Here is a 20,163-nt window from a genome sequence, read left to right on the forward strand (position 1 = left end):
GCGAGACTTTTCTCGCAGACGACAGGCACTTGCGAACTCTCTCGCTCCCTCGAAAGGCTGCGTTGGCTGTCACGATTGCTGAACGTCTTCATTAAACACACCTGCTGCACTGCTAGCAGGGATGCTTGAGGCCTCCTACGAGTATGCCTCATCATATTTTATATTGACGTACCGCTTCCGAAGCGTTTTGGCGTGGCTTTGCACTTACACATCTTGCGACACTAGACTACAGCCAGGAAGCAGCAACCTTTCCTACCACAAGTAAGTTTGTGTTGTCAAAGTCCTAAAACACAGATTTCAATGAGCACATAAACGAGAAATGCATAATAAGGCCCTCAATAAAATTTGGTTGTCAAGCCACGAGAAGTACAACTGTCTATGTCTTATATCAGTAGTGCCTTCTTTTTCCTATTCTGATGTTTCATAAAGCACGTAACGCTGCACCGCCAACCCAAAACACTTAACAAACCAAGGTCCAAACGGTCAAAACATGTTCTTTCATCGTTTACGATGCCGTCGCTTTTTCGTCAGGGCTTCGACACCACACTGTGACATAAACATTGTCCCAGTCGCTGGCCCAGCGCGCTACCGCCACTTCGAGCAACATAACAAAGGCAGATAGCTTTGCGTTGCACTGTCCCTGCTGTCCCACTGCAGGTTATTAGTGGCGAGAAGTTGGAGTGGCGCCCTCTCGCGAGTGACGTCAAGGCCAGGATGCCGCTCGCTCCGGCTCGCTGGGCTGCCGCACGCACTCGTCCCTTTTGTGCATGTATAGGGTATCGGAGGCTCGAACCGTACTTATTGAAGGTTATATCGGCTTCTTTCTACTGTCATGCCTGAACCGCAGTTCCTTTTTCCAAACCGCGTGAGCCGAAAAAATTCGTGGCTCGGATATCGCAAGCTATGTAGCATTGAAGGGGTCTACACTGATTTTGCGTAAAAAGAATGTCTGCAAATTCAACACCCGAAGTTGTGTTTGATGCTTCGCTAAACACTTAAAATTCCCTTAGTACTTATCTATGAGAGACATTGCATTTTACATGGAAGAAAAATCTTGCTATATGCTGTCAACTTTATAAATACGTGTTAGGACACTGCCCAGCGAAGCTTTCATCATGATTCTAAATTACTCTGGTGTGTTGCTATAGTCAGAGATGGCCATTTTATTAACGAGTAAAAGGAAGAGTTAGGTACCTTCTGTATGAAAAAATTTGCAACTATACTTTCACGGTTCTCTCAGACAGGCACACAGTTAACGCATTGCTCATGCATGAACAATGCGTTAACATGATGGCGCGTCATGTATAGTATGTATATTGTTAAGAACGGCCCAGCTGAAGTGCAAGCGTTGCCATCCAGTTGCGACAACGGGCGTTAACGTTGCGACAACGGGCGTCAATCCTGACAATATGCTTCACGAATACCATAATAACAATCGACTGAAAGGAAAGTTTCGTAATTAAGATCGAGAACCAATTAATTGGCGCTATGTGTATCCTATCAATGTGGCCTTTATATCCTATCAGTCGTCTTTATCGACAATACGGCGTACCCCTCACGCAATGGAAGTTACGGAACCAACCGACTGTCGTTCTGGCGAGGCACGCATTGTTCTGGAAACCGATCCGTTCACTTCAACTTCGAATTGAAACTGTGATGCAGTTTCCTACAGCGCCAATTGCAATGCTTAAAGTATACTTGAGGCGCTACAGTGCAGCTTAAGCTGCCTTGATAATGAAAATTCAAAGACTTTCTGCCTCACCACGTCTCGATACGGCGTTGTTGATTATACAAACAGAACTATTCGCTTCGTCAGTACGTAAAAGAAAACCTTGCATACCAGCCTCACAAGAAAGACACCTCAAGCCTCACACGAATTCACTTGATTGTTGACTTCCACGGCGGAATAATGACATCTTCAATATGTCCCACACTACTAATAAATGAGGCTTCGGCTTCTTTCTCGCTGCAGTCATACGGTCCAAACGGCATATTTCACTCAACCATTTGGGCCGAGCATCTTGCGTCTGTTTGCCAAACAGATTCGTCATGTCTGTTGCTCAAGTAGAGATCACCAGTAAATTGCTCAAGTGAGTTGAACGTGTAGCACGAAAAACGGAATAAATATTGGTACATTTCTTTCCGTATGCTGCAGACAGCTTTAAGCCTCAATTAGCTTTACTTCAAATAACCGCTACTTAAAATTAATGGTGAAGAACTGCCTAATTAATTTTCAGAAACAAAGAAGCAAGTGGTGCTGCTAGAACCAAAACTGCAGTGTTAAGTTCTCGTGTTACTGCCGAGCATTACTGTGAAGAAATGCAAAAATTCGATATTATACCGCGAACTACTCGTCGTGAGCAACGATGTTAAAGCGGATAAAAATCAAGGTAAATGCTTTGGAAGTCGTATATAGCCAATGTTTGTGAGGTGCTTGTTGCATTACGGCAGGTATGATATCCTAACTGGATTCTTATGTGCGTTTTTTTACGTCTGTACTTTTATTATGCACGTGAGCTACCACTATAAAGTGTAGATCCTCGTATGAAAAACTCGCAGTGGGCTGGTCTGAGCTGATTCGGCTGGCACCTTTGCGTTACCTCTTAGAAATATATTGTCGTCCAGGAAATAAGCTCTTTAAATTAATTTTCGAGAACGAAGACGTCCTAAAAATATGTTTGAGACGACCGTCATAAGTATGCAAGCATAGAGAACTTGGACGAACAAACGTAAACGCTGCAGAAGGTGCCCGGACACCGCCCGAACTGCAGCAGACGACAGGCGCGAGTCCGTGCCCTGACGTCACGCGAGCGCCGCTCGCAGCGCCCCTGTAGGGCGTTCTCGGGGCTACCGAAACAAAAACTGTCAAAAAATACTTGCAGACTAGTTCGCCAGTCAACAAAATGCCAATCCGAAGCCTGTGCTTGTCATCATTCTCGTCCATATAGGGTGGCTAGAATGGGGAGGTGTGAAGACCGGCCTCCGGAAGCTGGCCCCAAAACGCGTTCCTGCCGCGTGACGGCGCTGCCGGCCGGGGCGCCGTTTAGGGCGCCGTAGTTTCTCGCGGCGTCGGCATACCTCCGGGCGGGAAAATGATTTGGTAGCGCTTAGTTTTAGCGTTTGAATGCGTTAGAATCTGACCAGACTTCTTTCTCTACATTGTAGATGCTGGGAGAATTTAATGTTTCGCTGCTCTCGTTCCACATGGAAACAGCGAGCACCGACTATATATGCAGCCGACACATCAACGGTTTTTGCGACCACCTGTTGCCGAGATTAGCGCGCTTATTCCTTGCCTAAAGTACAGTTCATAGGAATCACCGCGCAAGGCCAGCGCATTGGAATAACCTTGAATGTGTCGCCCGCACATAAGTCACATATCTGGGATTGTAACATTACATTAAATGGAGGAAGTTCATGCAATATATCAGCATTGTGGTGAAGAAATTCTAGAAAGCACAAAGCGCTTGCGATTTAATGCATGTTTATTGGAGATAACACAGTTATTGCATAAAATCACATTTTTACAAAACACAGGGCTTAACCTTCTTGGCTTTGTTGTGTATGGCACACTGATTTAAGCCTTTGAGGAAAAAGTGAATACGTGTTATACAATAAAACCTAGACACCGATCCTGTTAGATCAGCGTAATGCTTCCTGCAGCCAATCTGTGGCACATTGGCTGCTAGAAGCAAGAAATTTTTGACAACTTGTGCGTGCAGTCGCGTAGGGCTAAATGCACGGGTGAACCTGTCCTCGAGTGTCTGCATGAGGTTGTATAGACAGACTGAGGGATACAGAACCCCCCCATGTCCCCATGCACCCCCAGACTGAAATGCATAAGCTTGCATACTTCATTATAATGATGAACTGCGCAGTAGTGGGTTGATCATTGGCTCCGTTAGACTGTCTCACAATACCAAATGAACGCTCCAAGCAGTCCTAACTGAGGCGGGAAGTAATCAAGAACCTGAACCCAACCTTCTCAGTTAGATACGTCAAGAGGTCTTTGGTAGAATGTATGGTCACACGCAGACCTTCTGATGTGCCCTTGCTTAAGAAGCCGAGCCCTTTTGCATGGGCCTCCCACTGATTCAGAAATGCTAGCATGCTGTTAAGTGCAGTTTCTTGAGCACTGCCACGTCTGAAACACGAAAAGCATTTACCACCGGCACACGAAAATGAGCACAGTTGCTGTGGGCATATCCCAGAGCTTCAGTTGGAAACTGTGATGTCATGGCTTCAATTGCTTGAGCCATCACGTCAATGAACACCCTTGTTGGCTCCGGATTTGAGTACTGTTGCTCAATATTTTCTTTGTGCAAGTCCATGGCGTGCACAACTGCACCGTTGAAAACACTGAACGCCAGCTAGATTTACCCGCATCTTTTCGAATCCACTAGAATATGTGTGTGAATATGTCAACTTGGGTGCAACTTTCAAAGTCACTGCTGTCGACCTTCCATGTCGTTGTAACATGTTCACAGGGTGTTAAGGGATAGCGACAGCAGCTCACACCACCTACTTTGAAGAAAAACTGAGGAAACGTTAGAAAAACACAGCTGCACTACACCGACCACGAGAGTCACTTTGCACTGCACCGTGGCCTACGAGACTGACAAGCTCACGGTGCCCCCGCGCTAGCCATCCTAGCCACGCCCCCGACGGAAGCGCCAAATTTTCCCACAGTGGGAGGAACGCGCAGCGGGGCCTCCCTAGCAATGGCGGCGGCGGCGCGGTCTTCACACCTCCCAATTCTAGCCACCCTATCCATGATGGTTGAACGATCGCAGCGCCAGATTTTCCTCTAGTTATACTAATATGAAACTCCATGGGGTGTGCATATTCTATGGTGTGCATTTTACAGGTTGGTTGTCTGGCACAAGAATAGCTGTCGCCTGTACTGGCCGCAAACATACTCTAAGCTATTCAGAAACCCAGAATGTGGAGAGAAGTAAGGCCGCCGAGAAGTAATTAACGAAGAGAAAATTAGAATTCACCCAATCGTCGCAATTGCTACAAAGGAAAGCCATATGGGTTCTTCGAAAGAAAAGCCTCCCAGTTGAAGAAATAATTAAGGGAAAATTTTGCCCTAGTGGTTCCAGTAGCAACAAGTGGCGCTCGCGACCAATACTAGTGGAGAGGAATAAATAGGGATTGGCAGCTGGTTCTACGCCCATGCGACAGGCATCTAGCTGTGGCTCTGGTCGCTTTGGCCGGCCGATTGACCAATTAGATGGCGCCTTTACCACCCAGCCAATCAAGCAATGCGTTTCGCCTATGCGCGGCGCTTGTGCCTATGATGGCTGCCTGGGCTGCCGCGCGGCGTGGATACGTGCCTTGTATCGTTGCACTGTGGTAGCTTTGTTAGCGGGGTGTTATACGCGATACCAGTGGTACATTCCACGTGTTGCGACGCTAATACTGTAAGGTAAGCCTAGGTTGATTTCCCTTTCCCATTAAAATAGACCCTGTAAGACCTTTGCGTTGTCTACTACAATCGTCTTGGTAACCCTAAGAGAAATAGAAGAAAAGTTACTACATGCAGTGTTACTGTGGCAAAGGTTTAAAAATATTTTGTTTCTCAGCATGTGTGTGCAAGTTTCGTCGGTGGTTAATAACTTTTTTTTCCTTTCCTGTTGCTTTGACACTGATTTCTAAGCCGGGTTTTGCCGAAGCTCACTTGACAAAATGCGTCTTGGCACGTCGAATTCTATTCGTTGCTGGAGGAATATGAATGATATTCGGATCTTTTTGTTCCTTTTAGAGAGGTGCACGCATATTGCGGTCTTCTTACACTCGATTGCAAACACATTGCACAGAACGTCGAAAAAGTGCGCCCGGAGTGTGTCTCCCGTGTCTGTGCAGCTTCTTTTTCGCCTTTCGCTTAATTCACAATGCTTTTTAATTATTTATTGTGTGACAACCTGTGATCGCGCACACATTGCACATTCTCAGTGGTTTGCAAACCACATCGGTGCACTTGAATATAATCAACGTTGTACGCGTTTGCGACTCTTAAAACGTGGGCATTATGGAACAAGTTTTGGTTGTGCGTGTGTGCCACTCTCGACAGCTTGACGTATTTTTGTTTTTAGCAATGCCTTGGCAACTCTTACGTGTTTGCCGTGCTGTTTCATGTAGGAAGGGTTGTGATAGCTCGTGTCGCTCATGTTTTCAGTGGAGATGTACACCGAGTTCTTGGAATATAGATCGCTGTGCCTACCGCATATGTGAATGTCACCGTTACGAATGATGTAAAACGTTGGTAGACTACACTCAACAGAAATCATCATACATGAGCACTGCTGCTACATACATAATTTATTGCGAATACTATAATTAACCCACACATTTTGAAATTTGCCTGTGTATTACGCATAATGTAGCCCTTATTTCTGCCAAATGCAAACTAGGGCTGGTAACACCTATGAATTATTAATCGATTAAATGTATCCTGTGAAATGATCAATGACTACTTTGGGTTGTCTATGCACGACTACAAAACACTTTTGTCGACAGCCTTTCGCCCATCTGTTTTTCATGCAGAGCTGTTATTGAATGAACTTTTAGAAGAACTTGTTGGGCGAGTTGGTACATATTAGCGAACATTGTTTAACTGCGCGAACAAACGGACCACAGAGACAGCACGGGACAACGACGGGTGCAGGGAACACAGAAACCATAGCCCGCTGTAGAACATGTGTATTTTAGAACTAAAGAACTTGTTGTTGGGCGAGTTGGTACATATTAGCAAACATTGTTTAACTGCGTGAACAAACGGACCACTGTGGTCCGTTTGTTCGCGCAGTCTGCGTCCGTCCTTGTCCCATGCTGTCTCTGTGGTTCGTTTGTTTGTGCAGTTGAACAATGTTCACTATTGAATTTGTGTGTTGTTTGTTTTTCTGTTGGTTCACGTTGGTCATGGTCGCATTTCAAGTGTCGAAGTATGTATGTGACAACTGTTTAGCTCTGTAAGGGGATCAAACCAACCTATGAGTCAGGCGCGATGTTTGCATGACACTGTACTGTTTGCAACTGTAACAGTGCTCCTCTAGTGATTTTTGCCCACGTTTTCATAATTTCTAATGATGAATTACACTGGTCAATTAGCAGTCTCCTTGTTCAGGCAAGGAGGCATGCTTTTGTCCACCAAATGTAAGATCTGTGGTAGATTGACGTTACATTTCCTTACATTTGCTCACAAGTGTGCATTCTTGAGCTGAATGAACCCAAAGACATGCATTTTCATCTGTTGAGCCAAGAAAAGTTACTTCAGACAAACCACTGGTATTTCTCATGAACTTGTTGATTTAGCAGCCTGCAAAATGAGCATCTGTTTCTACTTAATAATACTATAACTGTCTGGTATAAAAGCATTGCTGCCACTGCTATGTTAAATCTGGTTGCTTAGCTTCGTGCTTTCCAGCACATTGAATAGCCGACATGTTCTTTTGTGTGTGGTACTATCTTGTAGAACTAAGAGAGCTAAGAGTTCTGAAGCTCATTCTTAAGTCAGTTTGACTAATATGCTACTTGTTGACTCCTTATCTCTATAACGATTACTAGCATTACTAGATACGGTGAACATAGCTTAATGTCAAGGTTAGGGGTGGGCAAATACTTGAAGTTTCGAATACGAATCAAATATGACACACTGGTTCGTATTATTCCTATTTGAAAAAAAAAAAAAATCTGTTTTCGAATATTTGAACCAAATATTTTGCATCAACCGACTGTGAAAGTCTGGTTACTGTTCCCTCTGTGTTAATGTATCGCAAGTTATGATAAGTTTGACTTTGACAAAAGTTACCGAAGTAATGCAAGGTTTGGTTTTGTTTTCGTGGTGGAAGCTTATGTGACCTCTGATTTTTGCTTATAGTCTGCCATTTAGTATTTTTGGCAGTCAAGCCATGTAGCAGATATATCTTTCATGCTACAACCTGAGATGTTTTCCTTATAGTGGGCCCTTTTACATGTGTCTGCGGCACGCCTCTTTCAGCAGTTTTTTTTTTTTTGTGCACTACTACTGATATTTATCGGCAACTGTTTACTTAAGCTAGTCATACAGCAGTCATTATTTTTTGCTACAGGCTTTAATGTTGCTAAGAGGCAGTTTGTGCAACTTTTTTAATGGGATTTAGTGATCTTATCGTTCAAAGTTGATCCTTTGTACCTGATGGTTGGCTACCTTTGTTTGAACTAATCAATACAGGCATAGTACCAAACTATACCAAAATAAATCTTCCTGCTGTAAATATATGCATCTGCATTTGACTATTCTCTATGGAATACTTACTATTTGTATTCGAAAATGTTGATATTTGCCCACCTCTTGTCAAATACGTTGAGTGTGGCTTATAGTTTATTGCTTCTATAATATATGGTTGTTTCTAATGCTGGAGTGCCCTGGTTCCACTTTAATAATTTGCTTACAGAAACTGGTTTGTGCAAATCCAATTACGAATTCTCTTAAAAGTTTTATCTCTTGTAAGTTTGTGAGCTAAAAAAATGCGAAGTGTGGAAAATTGAAGAAAAATACTGATAGTAGCATGCTGGCTCTGCATGATATGCAATTTTGTTATCTACAGCTTTCAAGGCAATGTACAATAATCCCCATTTGTGTTGTGTTTCAATGTACTAGGCCAAAATAATGTAAATATTGTTTCGTTTCTTTTAATTATTGCTTTGTCATTTTTCCTAGTAGCACTCTGCCTATGTTAATGGGACACTAAAGAGAAAAACTTTAGCTATAACAGTAATTTATAGTGGTGTGCGAATAATGATTTTTGAGATCAAATCGAATACGAATTGAATAATGCCAAAAGTGAATAGAATCGAGTATTGAATGGTTTTCAAATACTTTTCAAATAATAAACAGCCGTTATCGCATTTAATTAAAAAATGGTGTTCACATCTTAGTATTCTTAAAGTTAGCAAGTTTCTGTCATTGCAAAGTACATTATGGTGCATTTATTAAAAGCACAAATGGAGCATTAAAAGCGAACAAAGTATGGCTACTTAAGGGATGTGCGCCCTCCACTGTGCAGATTCTCATGTTTCACGCCTATGCTATGCCTGCAGGGGTAAAATGTTACTGAACTTTTGCCCAAATTTTGTGCATAATTGGGTGCACTGGAAGTTGTGAAATGTTCAAAAAATGTTCGCATTGACGAATAGTGACTATTCAGTTTGTTGTTCAAAAGTTGCCAGTATTCTCTCACTCCTAGTAATTTACCCTTCTACAATACGAAAAGAGATGCACAAACTAAAGACGTGTGTGGTGCTGCCTGCCGACTTCGATTTCCTGCACTAACTTGCCATGACGTGGATTTTGACACCATCGAGACTGGCGAAAATAGTTTCGAAGGAATCAGTTTAAATTAGTTAGTTTCTTTTTATTTCCCCTTTAACACCAGGTTGGGCTAGTTGTAATAATGACAGCGATAGAACTCGGAAAAAGGAATGCAAGCTTTACTAGCCTAGTTTTCTGTCGGCCTTTCAGTGCTTTTTCGCGCAATCATTTTTCTTAGGCTCACTGAGTGCAAGACATTTAGGTTTGAAGTTTTATAAATACATTTCTGAGAGTTCTGGGCCGGTATAATGTAGGAATTCTTTCCGGTTGATTCTATGCCATTCATATTATGCACCATTCGCAGTTGGCTGATCCTGTTAACAATGCGAGTGCAGTGTTGCTCTGACCACTGACGAAGCTTGAAAAGGAATAGCATTTGGATAGAATCCTTACATTATCCTGGCCCTTGCTATGCAGACTATGCTATGCAGCACCACTATGCAGACCTAGTGTGTTGGTAGCATGCAGCAACCAGCTACACATTCACTTCATCTGAAGGTGCTCATTGTGAACATGTAATCTAGTTCAATTTGTCTGTGGAAACGGGGCTTGTTACTCTTTTTTGAGTACAAAACCTTCCAAAGGAGGTGTTAGGCAAGCAGGATAATTTTGTATATAGGCTCTCACACAACCTGTTTTTAAAATTTGGCTTGTGCTGTTCTTGGCAGTGATGTCTGCACAAAGCATAATGAAGGGGTGTTGCACACTTCAAAATCAGTGTCACATTGAAAGGGTAGGTTAACAAGTACATAGTAGCGTAACAAACATTATTGCAAATGACTGATGCCTTGTGCGATACTGTGGCACAGTATTGTAACTGAAAGTTGGGGTTCCTCAGTTTGTGGGCACATGTATTTGACACTTGGTTAAAGGAGATAAAGGGCATGTAAGCCCAAATTATGCTGGAGAATGACAACACTGTGACCAGCTTTTGTTTGTATACTCTTGTTTAATATCTCGTTTTGTGGAATGTAAGAACTTTATGTAACTGTGACATTAGTGGTACTTGCTCGCAGTAATGCTTAAGGATCTTTTTAATATTTTTTTTTCCTGTTAATTTTTACATGCAATAATGTGAAATACACTGCTTTTATTTGATCCTAGAATAACGTGAGTGGTGTGGTAGTTATAATTAGGGAGAAGCTTGGTATGATTTCTGTTCTCCTGAAATGTGGTCTTTTTATTATGTTAATTCCAAAGGCTTAGCATTAAAATTCAAAAGCACAACATAGAAATTGTTAAATATTGTTTAAAACCTTTGATGGGCATTGGAGAATGGATTGCGTTTTAAATGATTAGACGTGGGTTTTTTATTTATTCATGAAAAAGCAGATCCAAAAGCTGTGTAAGATTTCTTTTAAGGTGAAAAAGCAAGTGAAACCTGCATATACACTACAGTTGTAATGTAATGTAATGTTGCCATTTAGTGGAAACTATTGGTAATTAAGAGCAGTTTCTTACAGTACCAAGTTCCCTAAGAAGTATTAGATGGCCGTTCGCTTAAAACAATCTGACAGCTTGTGCGTTTTGCATACAATGAACAAAATTAACCACGGTACAGTGATGTCTCAACCAGCGGGGGCCTATTGCACTTTCTCTTGCATGATTTGGTTGTGCTTTTTCGTGTGGTGTCTCTGTTGTGTGTGCACTGATGGTGAGTGGACTGAACATTGTCTGATGCCACAGCCTGTGTGGCTCCTGCACATTGCCTTTTCTAAGGGTAAGATTATTAAAGGGGGCACAGATCCTAGGTTTTCTTATCTTTGTGCATGTCGAGATGCCATGGAGGCATCAGACAGCTAAACACAGCTGTGCTGTGCATCCCCCCCCCCCCTTTCTGCTGGAACAGAACTTTTTCTGCATAGGTTTTGAAGTCAGTGTTACCCACAGTACCTTAAGTAGTCTCCACATCAATTGCTTTAACCTACATCACCTTGCTTAAGCAGCTTGTGAGAGTCTTAACCCTACGACTGTGTTGACAGGTTGATGAGCTTGTATAGTGCTTTGTTGAGTGTTCATTTGGCACTGTTTAAGCATATCTGTTAAAGATTTCTGCCAGTAATCAGAAATTACTTTATAAGACAGCTGTGAAAAAGGTACTTTTAGGTGATGCCATTTAGGCCATGCTTTTTTCAATAAGCAGTGTGAGCTGCAGTGAGGCCTGTGAGTGGATAATCTAATTGTTTATATAAGTGGGCATAGTGAATGGTGGAACCCAGTGTCGCCAAAATCGGGACTAACAGGGCTGTTTCAAAAACACGTGCTGCATTAATTCTACTAATGCAACCAAGAAAAAAAAAAAGGCCTAGGTGCATCTTTTTCCCTCTCTACTGCAGTACAGGAAAGAAAGGAATTTTTCTATGATGCTTCTGACTTTGTTTTTGCTGCACTTTGAAGAAATGACAAACAATGACTGTCTGTAAATGAAAACGAAGTAAGAGCAAGCATTAGTAGAACCATTGTGGCATGTGGGAGGCATGATATTCAGTTTAACAAAAAGAAATTGAGAAGTGTGGCTACATAAAAATGCACCACGGGAGTTGTTAGACTTCATGGCTATGGCACTGTAAGTTGAGCTGAAGTATACCTGTATACCCCGGCATGAAAAAAAAAAAAAGCACGTAGGTCTGCTGTTTTGCATGTTGTTTAAGGTATAATCAGTGTTCCTCCTTGATAGCATCTGAATTATGCAGCACACTTTTGTTTCCTCTGGTAACTCTAGCAGTTCTGGAAAAAAAAAAAAAAGCAGCAGTTGCAGTAGCTAAGGTACTTTATATTCGACGCAGTGACACAGGCACAGCTCTCAAATGAATTGTAGGTAGCAAAATCTACACTAACAACTTGTAGAATACTAAACTGCATTCTACATGATGGCTGGACCCTCCTGCCTGCAGCCGTGCGTAGCTTAGCCATGTCTGGGGAAAGAGACATCCTGGGGGTTATTAATTAAGGGGAAATCAGACATCCACCCATTCGTAGCAATTGCTGCAAAGGTGGATGTCTGATTTTGTGGATTTCTGATCTCAATCCTGGGGGTTGAGTTGATACCAGGTGTTTGGACCTTTAAGGACCCCTATACACACCTCTTTGGCCTCTGCTTCATATAGACGGCACCTCCAGACTGACCCACCCGGAGGAAATCAGCAGTCGCCTTTTCCTGCCCCCCTCCTGAATTTGTTTGCTTTCTCTCCCGCTTTTCCATCTTTCTTTTCTTCTATTTATTTCTTTTAACTTCCTATTTTATGGGTGGCAAGGTTTAACCTTGTGTAATATATCCAGTCTTGGGTAAATATATATTAGGTTATAGTGGGAACGTACTGCTGGTGTACGCAGAATATAATATTTCTAATCATGGTGACATCCCCAGGTTGGGCTCTGAGGTGGGCGGTGGGCATTCCTACCGAATCCAGTAATGCTATATATGGCTTCCAGTTTCCCTCCACTCTCTGATCGCTCCCTGAAGAGGGGGCGCACCGATGAAATGTTCAACTTTTTCATGAAACCAAGAGAAACATTTCCAAAGTACGATGTAATCCAGAGTCAACATGAAACCAAGACAGTCCGTACAATATCCCTATCTGTTGTCGTAAAATGTCTGAAAGAAGCAATCAGCTCTGGTTACAAAGTAACTAAGATGGAAAGCGGTGACAAGCTTGAATGCAAAAAACTTACAAAACTTGTGTTTGATGATTCCTGTCTCTGTGAGCCCCCACAGGTCAATGAACACTGTGCGGGGTGTCATTTCTGATGACGGCCTTCTTGAACTCAGTGAAAGCGAGCTGTTGGATGGATTGCAAGACCAGAGCGTGGTAAAGGTGCAACAAATTAAGTTAAGGCACGATGACAAGGAAATTCCAACAAAGCATGCGATAATGTTTGGAACAAGTGAACTCTTCGATTAAATAGAGACCAGATATTGTAAACTTCGTGTACAGCCGTACATTTCCATCCGCTCCAATGCTTCAAGTGTCAGCGTTTAGGGCATGGGTCTCAGAGCTGCCGAGGGCATGATACATGTGCAAAATGTGCATCTAAAGACCACACTTCAGACAATTGTACTTCCGCAACCCACTGTGCTGTGGCAGAGACCAACCCACCTATTCGCAATCATGCCCATCATGGAAGAAAGAAAAATAAGTAATTGAATTCAAGGTCAAACTAAACATCTTGTTCCCAGAAGCGTGCAAGAATTTTTCTGCTCACAATCGGTTGAATCCGTAATACAGTGATGTGACACACCGGGGGACAGTGCCACATCCTCCGGCGGCTGCCTGAATTACACGGAATGTAACGGTGGTTCCACCATCAGCTCCCTCTGGCAGGAGTGGCCAGTGCTGTTCTGATTGCTGCCACGAAGGGCCAGCAGAAATCCAGGTCTGCCGGTCACAGAGTCACTGCGCTTGCACTTGCAGACAGGCCCGAGAAAACCCAAATGTGCCTGCCGAGCGGGCATCATCTAGCATCTCTGAAGAGGTGATGGATGCAAGCAACACTAGTGCGGCGTCTCAGACACCAAAGAAATGGCGCATCTCCCTGGAGCCCGCCGGGCAAAAGGAAAAATCTCGTATCACGGAGCCTGGAAAGGTCTCGTGGGCAGAATTTATTTCTCTTGACACACAGCACAAAACACTTCCAATATGGCTACACAAATAATACAGTGGAATGTGAGAGATCTAATACATAATCTTGCTGACATTAAGGAAACGCTACATAAACTGAATCCAAGGGTACTGTGTGTTCAAGAGACACACCTCAATCCTTCACACACAAACTTTCTCCGACCATATGACATCTATCGCAAAGATCGCAACAATACCCTTGCCTCGTTGGGCGGTGTGGCCGTAATAGCAGACAAGGGTGTTGCCTGCCAGCATTTACAGCTGCAAATGCCCCTTGAGGCAGTTGTGATCAGAGCTGTGCTATTTAATAAGCTAGTCAGAGTTAGCTCTTTGCATCCCTCCCAGCTATCAACTTTCCAGAACAGAATTCCAGAGCTTTATCGTAGAAATTCCCGAACCTTGCATTGTAGTAGGTGATTTAAATGTGCGTAGCACTTTCTGGGGAGATTCTTGTTGCGATGAGAGAGGGCATGTATTAGAAAACTTGCTCTTTTCCACAAGTGCATGCTTACTAAACAAGGAAGAGCCCACATTCTACAGCGTGGCAAACAAAACGTTCTCATCTATAGAGTTAAGCATCATATCAAGTACACTCGTACCATACTTGGAGTGAAACGGGATCAAAAATCCGTATGGGAGTGACCATTTCCCAATTGTCTTAAAATTGACAAAAGGCGATGAGTGTTCTCCACGTCTACCTCTTTGGAAGGTCGACTGCCGACTGGAAATGATACAGAGAACTGACACATTTGACCTGGGATGACATCTGTACTCTCCCAGTCAATGACGCAGTGTCATGTTTGACAGTGTTTATGACTGATGCTGCATCTATTGTATAGCTGAAATAAATGGATCGCCCTCTAAACGAAGTATTCTCTGGTGGAATGATGAGTGTAAGGAAGCTTGTAAAAATCAAGATAAAGCTTGAAGTCACCTTTGCGACTCTCCAACTACTGAGAACCTGATAAGCTTCAAGAAAATAAAGTCGGAAGGTAGAACACGCCACCGTGCCAAAAGAGACAGCTGGCAAAAATACATCTCTAGCATTAATTCATATAGAGATGAAAGAAAAGCCTGAAACAGGGTAAACTACCATTAATAAATACACAAGGAGACACTTATTTACAAAGCTGAGTTTCTAGGGGCACACTTTGAAAAGATTTCTAGTTATTCCACTACTCAGATACATTTCTGAGATACTGGCAACAAGCGGAGCGACTGCCTCTGGATTGGAAAGGAAATAGTAATAAACCTTACAACCATCCATTTAACATAACGGGATTTCAGGCTGCATAAGTGGTTCGCTCCAGGAAGTGACAGAATGCTGTATAAAATGATCACCTATACCCTGAAACCCACTAAACACTACTGTCACTTTTCAACACCGTGTTCTCTGCCAGCTGCATTCTATCTGCCTGGAAAGAAGCAATAAGCATTCCAATCCTAAAATGCTGCAAGGACCCAACTTCGGTCAACAGCTATAGGCCTATAGCCTTGACAAGTTGCCTATATAAACTGTTTGAGACAATGGTTAATTGGCGTCTCCTTCATTTTCTTGAAAGTAACAAACTATTAGACCCCCCACAGTGTGGTTTCATGGAAGGTAGATCCACAACTGATCACCTTGTTTGCATCAAGGCGAATATTCATGATGCTTTTGTGCAGAAGTAGCTCTTTTTGTCAGTATTTATTGATATGGAAGAGGCATATGTGACGCCACGTGGTGTTTCGGAATTCTCCGTGACCTGGCTGTAATTGGAATCCGAGGCAATTTTCTGAATGTCATTCAAAGTTACCTGTCTAACCGCACATTCTGTGTTAGAGTTGGTAATGTCCTATCTCATCTATTTACACAGGAAAGGTGTGTACCGTTAGGTAGTGTGCATAGCTGCACTCTATTCATTGTAAAGTTGAACTCTCCGTACTATCATACCACATACAATGATGTGTACGGGGTACGTGGGACGTGTCTGTGTATGTGGATGATGTACAAATAGGTTTTAACTCGTGTAGTATTTCGATCTGTGAGTGACATGTAGAGCTTGGGCTCAAGAAATTGTCAAAATGGGCTGACGAGAATGGGTTTAAACTAAACCCGCAAGAAAGCATGTGTGTTCTTGTCTCAAACAAGAGAGGTATATTACCTGACCCTGCTATTTCTCTTAATTGACAACAGCTACCTGTCAGTCATGAATAGAAATTTTGGGCCTCATTTTAGACTCTAAATTAACATTTATCCCCCACTAGAAGTATCTGAAAGCAAAGTGCATGAAGACAATGAATCTACTGAAGCTCTTGTCCTGCACATCCTGGGGAAGAGGCACCATGCCTCTTGAGCTTGCATAAAAGTCTGGTAAGGTCATGCCTCGACTGCGGAGCTATATTGTATAACTCTGCTACGCCTAGTGCCTTGATGCTAGATTCGATTCACCACTTGGGTATCTGTCTTGCCGCAGGTGCTTTCAGGACTAGTCCTATAGAAAGCCCCTACATTAAGTCCAACAAATGGTCTCTACATCTACAAAGGACATATTTAACTTTCTCTTATGCCCTGAAAGTTAAATCACATATTTAGCATCCATCTCACTTTACTATTCGTGACTTGCCCACTGTCAGGCTGTTTCGTAACTGCCCAGCCATCCGGCCTCCTCTGTCCCTCTGGTTGGAAGCACTCTCCGAAAAAACACTGGTCCGTCTTTTAGAGAATGTCCTAATGGCTCCTATTTGGCTTCTACCACCTGGAAGTGGCAGACTATTCAGTTTAACACCTCTTTCATAGAAATGTCAAAACGAGCACTTGAGGCACATATATATTCACATTTTCTTGGAACTTCAGGAGAAGTATTCCTGTGCTGAATTTTACACAGATGCTTCGAAGTCTCCACTCCAGCTGGTGTAGCTTATGCAGCTCTCGGACCCTCATTTTTAACATTTGGGGCACTAAATCCACACACTGGTATCGTTACAGCGGAAGCATATGCTTATACTCTCGGCTATTCAACGTGTGAGGTTCACAAATGTTGCTAAGGCTATTGTCTTCACAAACTTATTAGAGCCCTAATTAGTCTACGAAAACACAAGAATTCCGTTTTAAGCAAACTGTACAGCTTGTTGCGTTCCGCATATATGTGCAACCAAGTGATTTGTTTTATGCTGGGTACCTGGCCACAAAGGTATAAAAGGGAATGTAGCTGCTGACTAAAATGCTACGTCAGTGAGTTTTTGCGACACAGATGGAAATATCCCTATGCCTGTCACATACCTAAAGTCTTTTCTATGCCATAAACTGAGGAATCATTGGCAAGGAGAGTGGGATACCCAAGCATTGAATAAGCTACACATGATAAAACCAAAGCTAGGGAACTGGATAAGTGAGAGAACAGCACGGTACAAGGATGTACTTGTTTGCCGATTAAGAATAGGACGCACTTAACGGTACTCACTCTTGCCTTTTGACTGGGGGGGATCCTCCGACTTGTAGTAAGTGCAGCAATAATCTCATAGTCCTCTAAGTTCTTATTCAATGCCCTGCCATAGATGCAGACGAAAAAGTATTTCCCTTCTGCATATTGGGAAAATATACCTCTTCACCCGGCATTTTTCCTTAACAATGAACCACTTTTCAAACTAAAAATAGTCTTGGAGTTCTCTGCTGAAACAGGCACTCTGAAAATCATTTGGGCGGGTAATTTTTAGCACGCACTTAACAGCCCTTGTATTTAAGGGCTCTCTTGAAGCTCTAGTGCCACTGGTATGTTTTGTTGTACCATGTTTTTAATGAAACCCACTTGCCATAGCCCACATCACTAACTAGTCAGCGTCATTATTTTAGTACCTATATATTTTACGCCATTTACAACGACAGGTTTTCAGCCATTTTACAGCCACGTCACATCTACCATAAGGAATTCATTGTCCATGCCATCTGCAATTCACCGATAAACTACCATTCGTCATGGCCCTCTTTGGCCATACCTGGTCCTTGCGCCATAAAACATCATCATAAAACATCGTCGAACTGTATTCTAGCACTAGCTCACCGAGCTTCATCTTCGACTGTAAGCTGACGCCCAGGTATCAGCTTGTATCTGAATAAGTGTGCAGCATCTTCCATGTGGGGACACTCGTTGATGTTTTGACTTGGGACGAAGCCAATTTCTTGCTCGAAAATTTTGGGAAATGTCGATCTAAATACATGCTAGATTTCTGTTCAAGAGTTCCAGTTAGCAGCAGGTGGAAACATTAGAATGCCTCTCTCTCCCTCTCTCTCTCTTTCTCTGTATAAAAATTTGGAGGTCGCTTAAGCTTCGCCCATAAGAGTGGAGTGCGATAGTGCTCAAAGACCCCTTACTGCTTTTCATGCTTCCCAGCAACTGCAGCTTACGTAACCTTAACATTTACTGGGAAACGCTGGCTGCGAATGCTATGCACGAAGGTGAGCTTTCTGGTAGAAACGCGGCCTTTTGCATGGGTCGATCTCCTTTTACTGTTTCCCACTTTTAATGTTTCAGTCTGAGAAGAGCTAACATTTAGGACATGCGCTGTTGGTGTTTTTTTTTTCATTACATTTGTTTGTGGGCTGCTGTTCTCAAAATTTCGAGGAATAAGTTTGTAAAGAATGAAAAACAAGGTATGAGCAACTTTGGTGGTAGAGAATTGGTTGGGTATGCATGGTTCGGAATTTGCTTCGAAATTCTTTTTGCCGAGGTGGTGTGTGATGCTGGACGCCGGATTTTCTGCGACACGGGCTCCTTAACGCTCTGTGCAGATGAAACCAACTGTGTATACAGCAGCTACCTGAAGAAGTGTGTTGTGTTGCTCTTGATTAGTTTGTAATGATTAATTGCTAACTTTTAAATTAATATGGTACTTATGGTAGATATGTCAAGATTATTTTAGAACACATTTGAAAATGCCAATTTCAGTTATTTGTTGTGCGCTTATCTCTTGAGTGGCAATTTTTGTCAGCATTTAGAAGAAAGCCAAAAAAAAATTTAGAGAGCCAGCCCAACTTCCCGCTTACGCGCCACAGCAATGCTACTCTCAAATACATGGTGAACAGACTAATTGTTCCTGTGTAATGGATGATTTCGGTCATAAGCCCTTCATGGCGCTGTGTGCACAATTGTGTTAAGATAGTGGATCAAAAGCAAGCACACTGATAAAAATAATGATATTTCAGATGTGTTGCAGACATTGGAACACATGCTGCAAGATCGAATAATAAGTCTAATATGTTTGGGGGGGGGGGGGGGAGGTATAAACAAGTTAGAAGGTTGACGTCCAGTCCAGATGTTGCTCTTGGTATTAGTATGTCATCATGTAGCATATTGACTTTCATTCTTTTTCAATGTTTTACATCCAGCTTATACTTCAAGTGGCTGAATGGGTGCTTTCCAAGTATGCTAAAGATGAAGTAGTTCTCATACCTGACATTCCTGTTGAGAGTTCTCACGTGATGTCCACATTCTCTAAACTTGGCAAAACTCACTGAAGCATTGAAAGTTTGTCTGCAGCAGTGGGCTTTCCTTGACTCTGAAGGTGCATAAAATGTAGTGAAACTAAATTTTCATCAAACTGAATTAACTAATGCCTGAAGGGGATAAGATAAGCATGACATTGATATCTTTGAAGTGGCTGCTATATTCATGCCCTTGTTTGGTTTGGCCCAACACAGCAGATTGGCAGTTTGCGTTGCTAATAGCTTGGCCTTTAGCAGTCTGCTTACCGCTGTCACAAACGGTCATGTGCTCAGATGTGTGGCCCTTTGATAGGAATTTCATGCTTGCACAAGAAAAATTCCCCGTCAAAGCAGTGCAGCAGCCTAATCAAGCATAAAGTGTGGTTAGTTCCTTTGCGTCACATTTAAAGGTACACTAAAGCAGAATATCAAATCACTTAAGATTGAAAAAGTATTCTTGAAGCAGTCTACTTTGCTTGATTTTATGGTAATTGTTTGATTATAAGAGAAAATGACAATCAAAGTTTCATTTTCAAATTTAGTGCCAAAACCCCCAGGGCCGGTACATTGGTGTGACATCACAAATTGCAAAGTGTTTTTTCGCATTTCCCAACTTCAGTCTTTCGTTCTTTTAGAATAAAATGTCTATTTTTATTTATAAGAATTTAATCGGGCTCAGGCAGATGGCGTCAAAATCCATGACGTCATCATGATGTGCTGGTGCAGGA

General features: G+C 42.6%; 1 protein-coding gene across 2 annotated transcripts in view; it reads left to right on the top strand.

Moving 5' to 3' along the window:
• The first annotated feature begins 5,271 nt into the window (after positions 1–5,271).
• Positions 5,272–20,163, top strand: part of Neos (nuclear receptor coactivator protein neosin) — a 126,679-nt gene continuing 111,787 nt past the window's right edge. Inside the window, exon 1 of one of the 2 annotated variants that reach the window (XM_065443198.1) lies at positions 5,272–5,431. Coding sequence is in view for 1 of the 2 variants with exons in the window: in XM_065443189.2 (XP_065299261.1) it covers positions 5,543–5,564 (22 nt within the window). In the remaining variant the exon portion in view is untranslated. Of the gene's footprint in view, positions 5,432–5,456; positions 5,565–20,163 lie in introns of those variants that run through there. The other variant, XM_065443189.2, reaches the window with a different exon arrangement.

The sequence above is a fragment of the Dermacentor albipictus genome, chromosome 1, assembly GCF_038994185.2.
Source record: "Dermacentor albipictus isolate Rhodes 1998 colony chromosome 1, USDA_Dalb.pri_finalv2, whole genome shotgun sequence".
Classification (NCBI taxonomy): Eukaryota; Metazoa; Arthropoda; class Arachnida; order Ixodida; family Ixodidae; genus Dermacentor; species Dermacentor albipictus.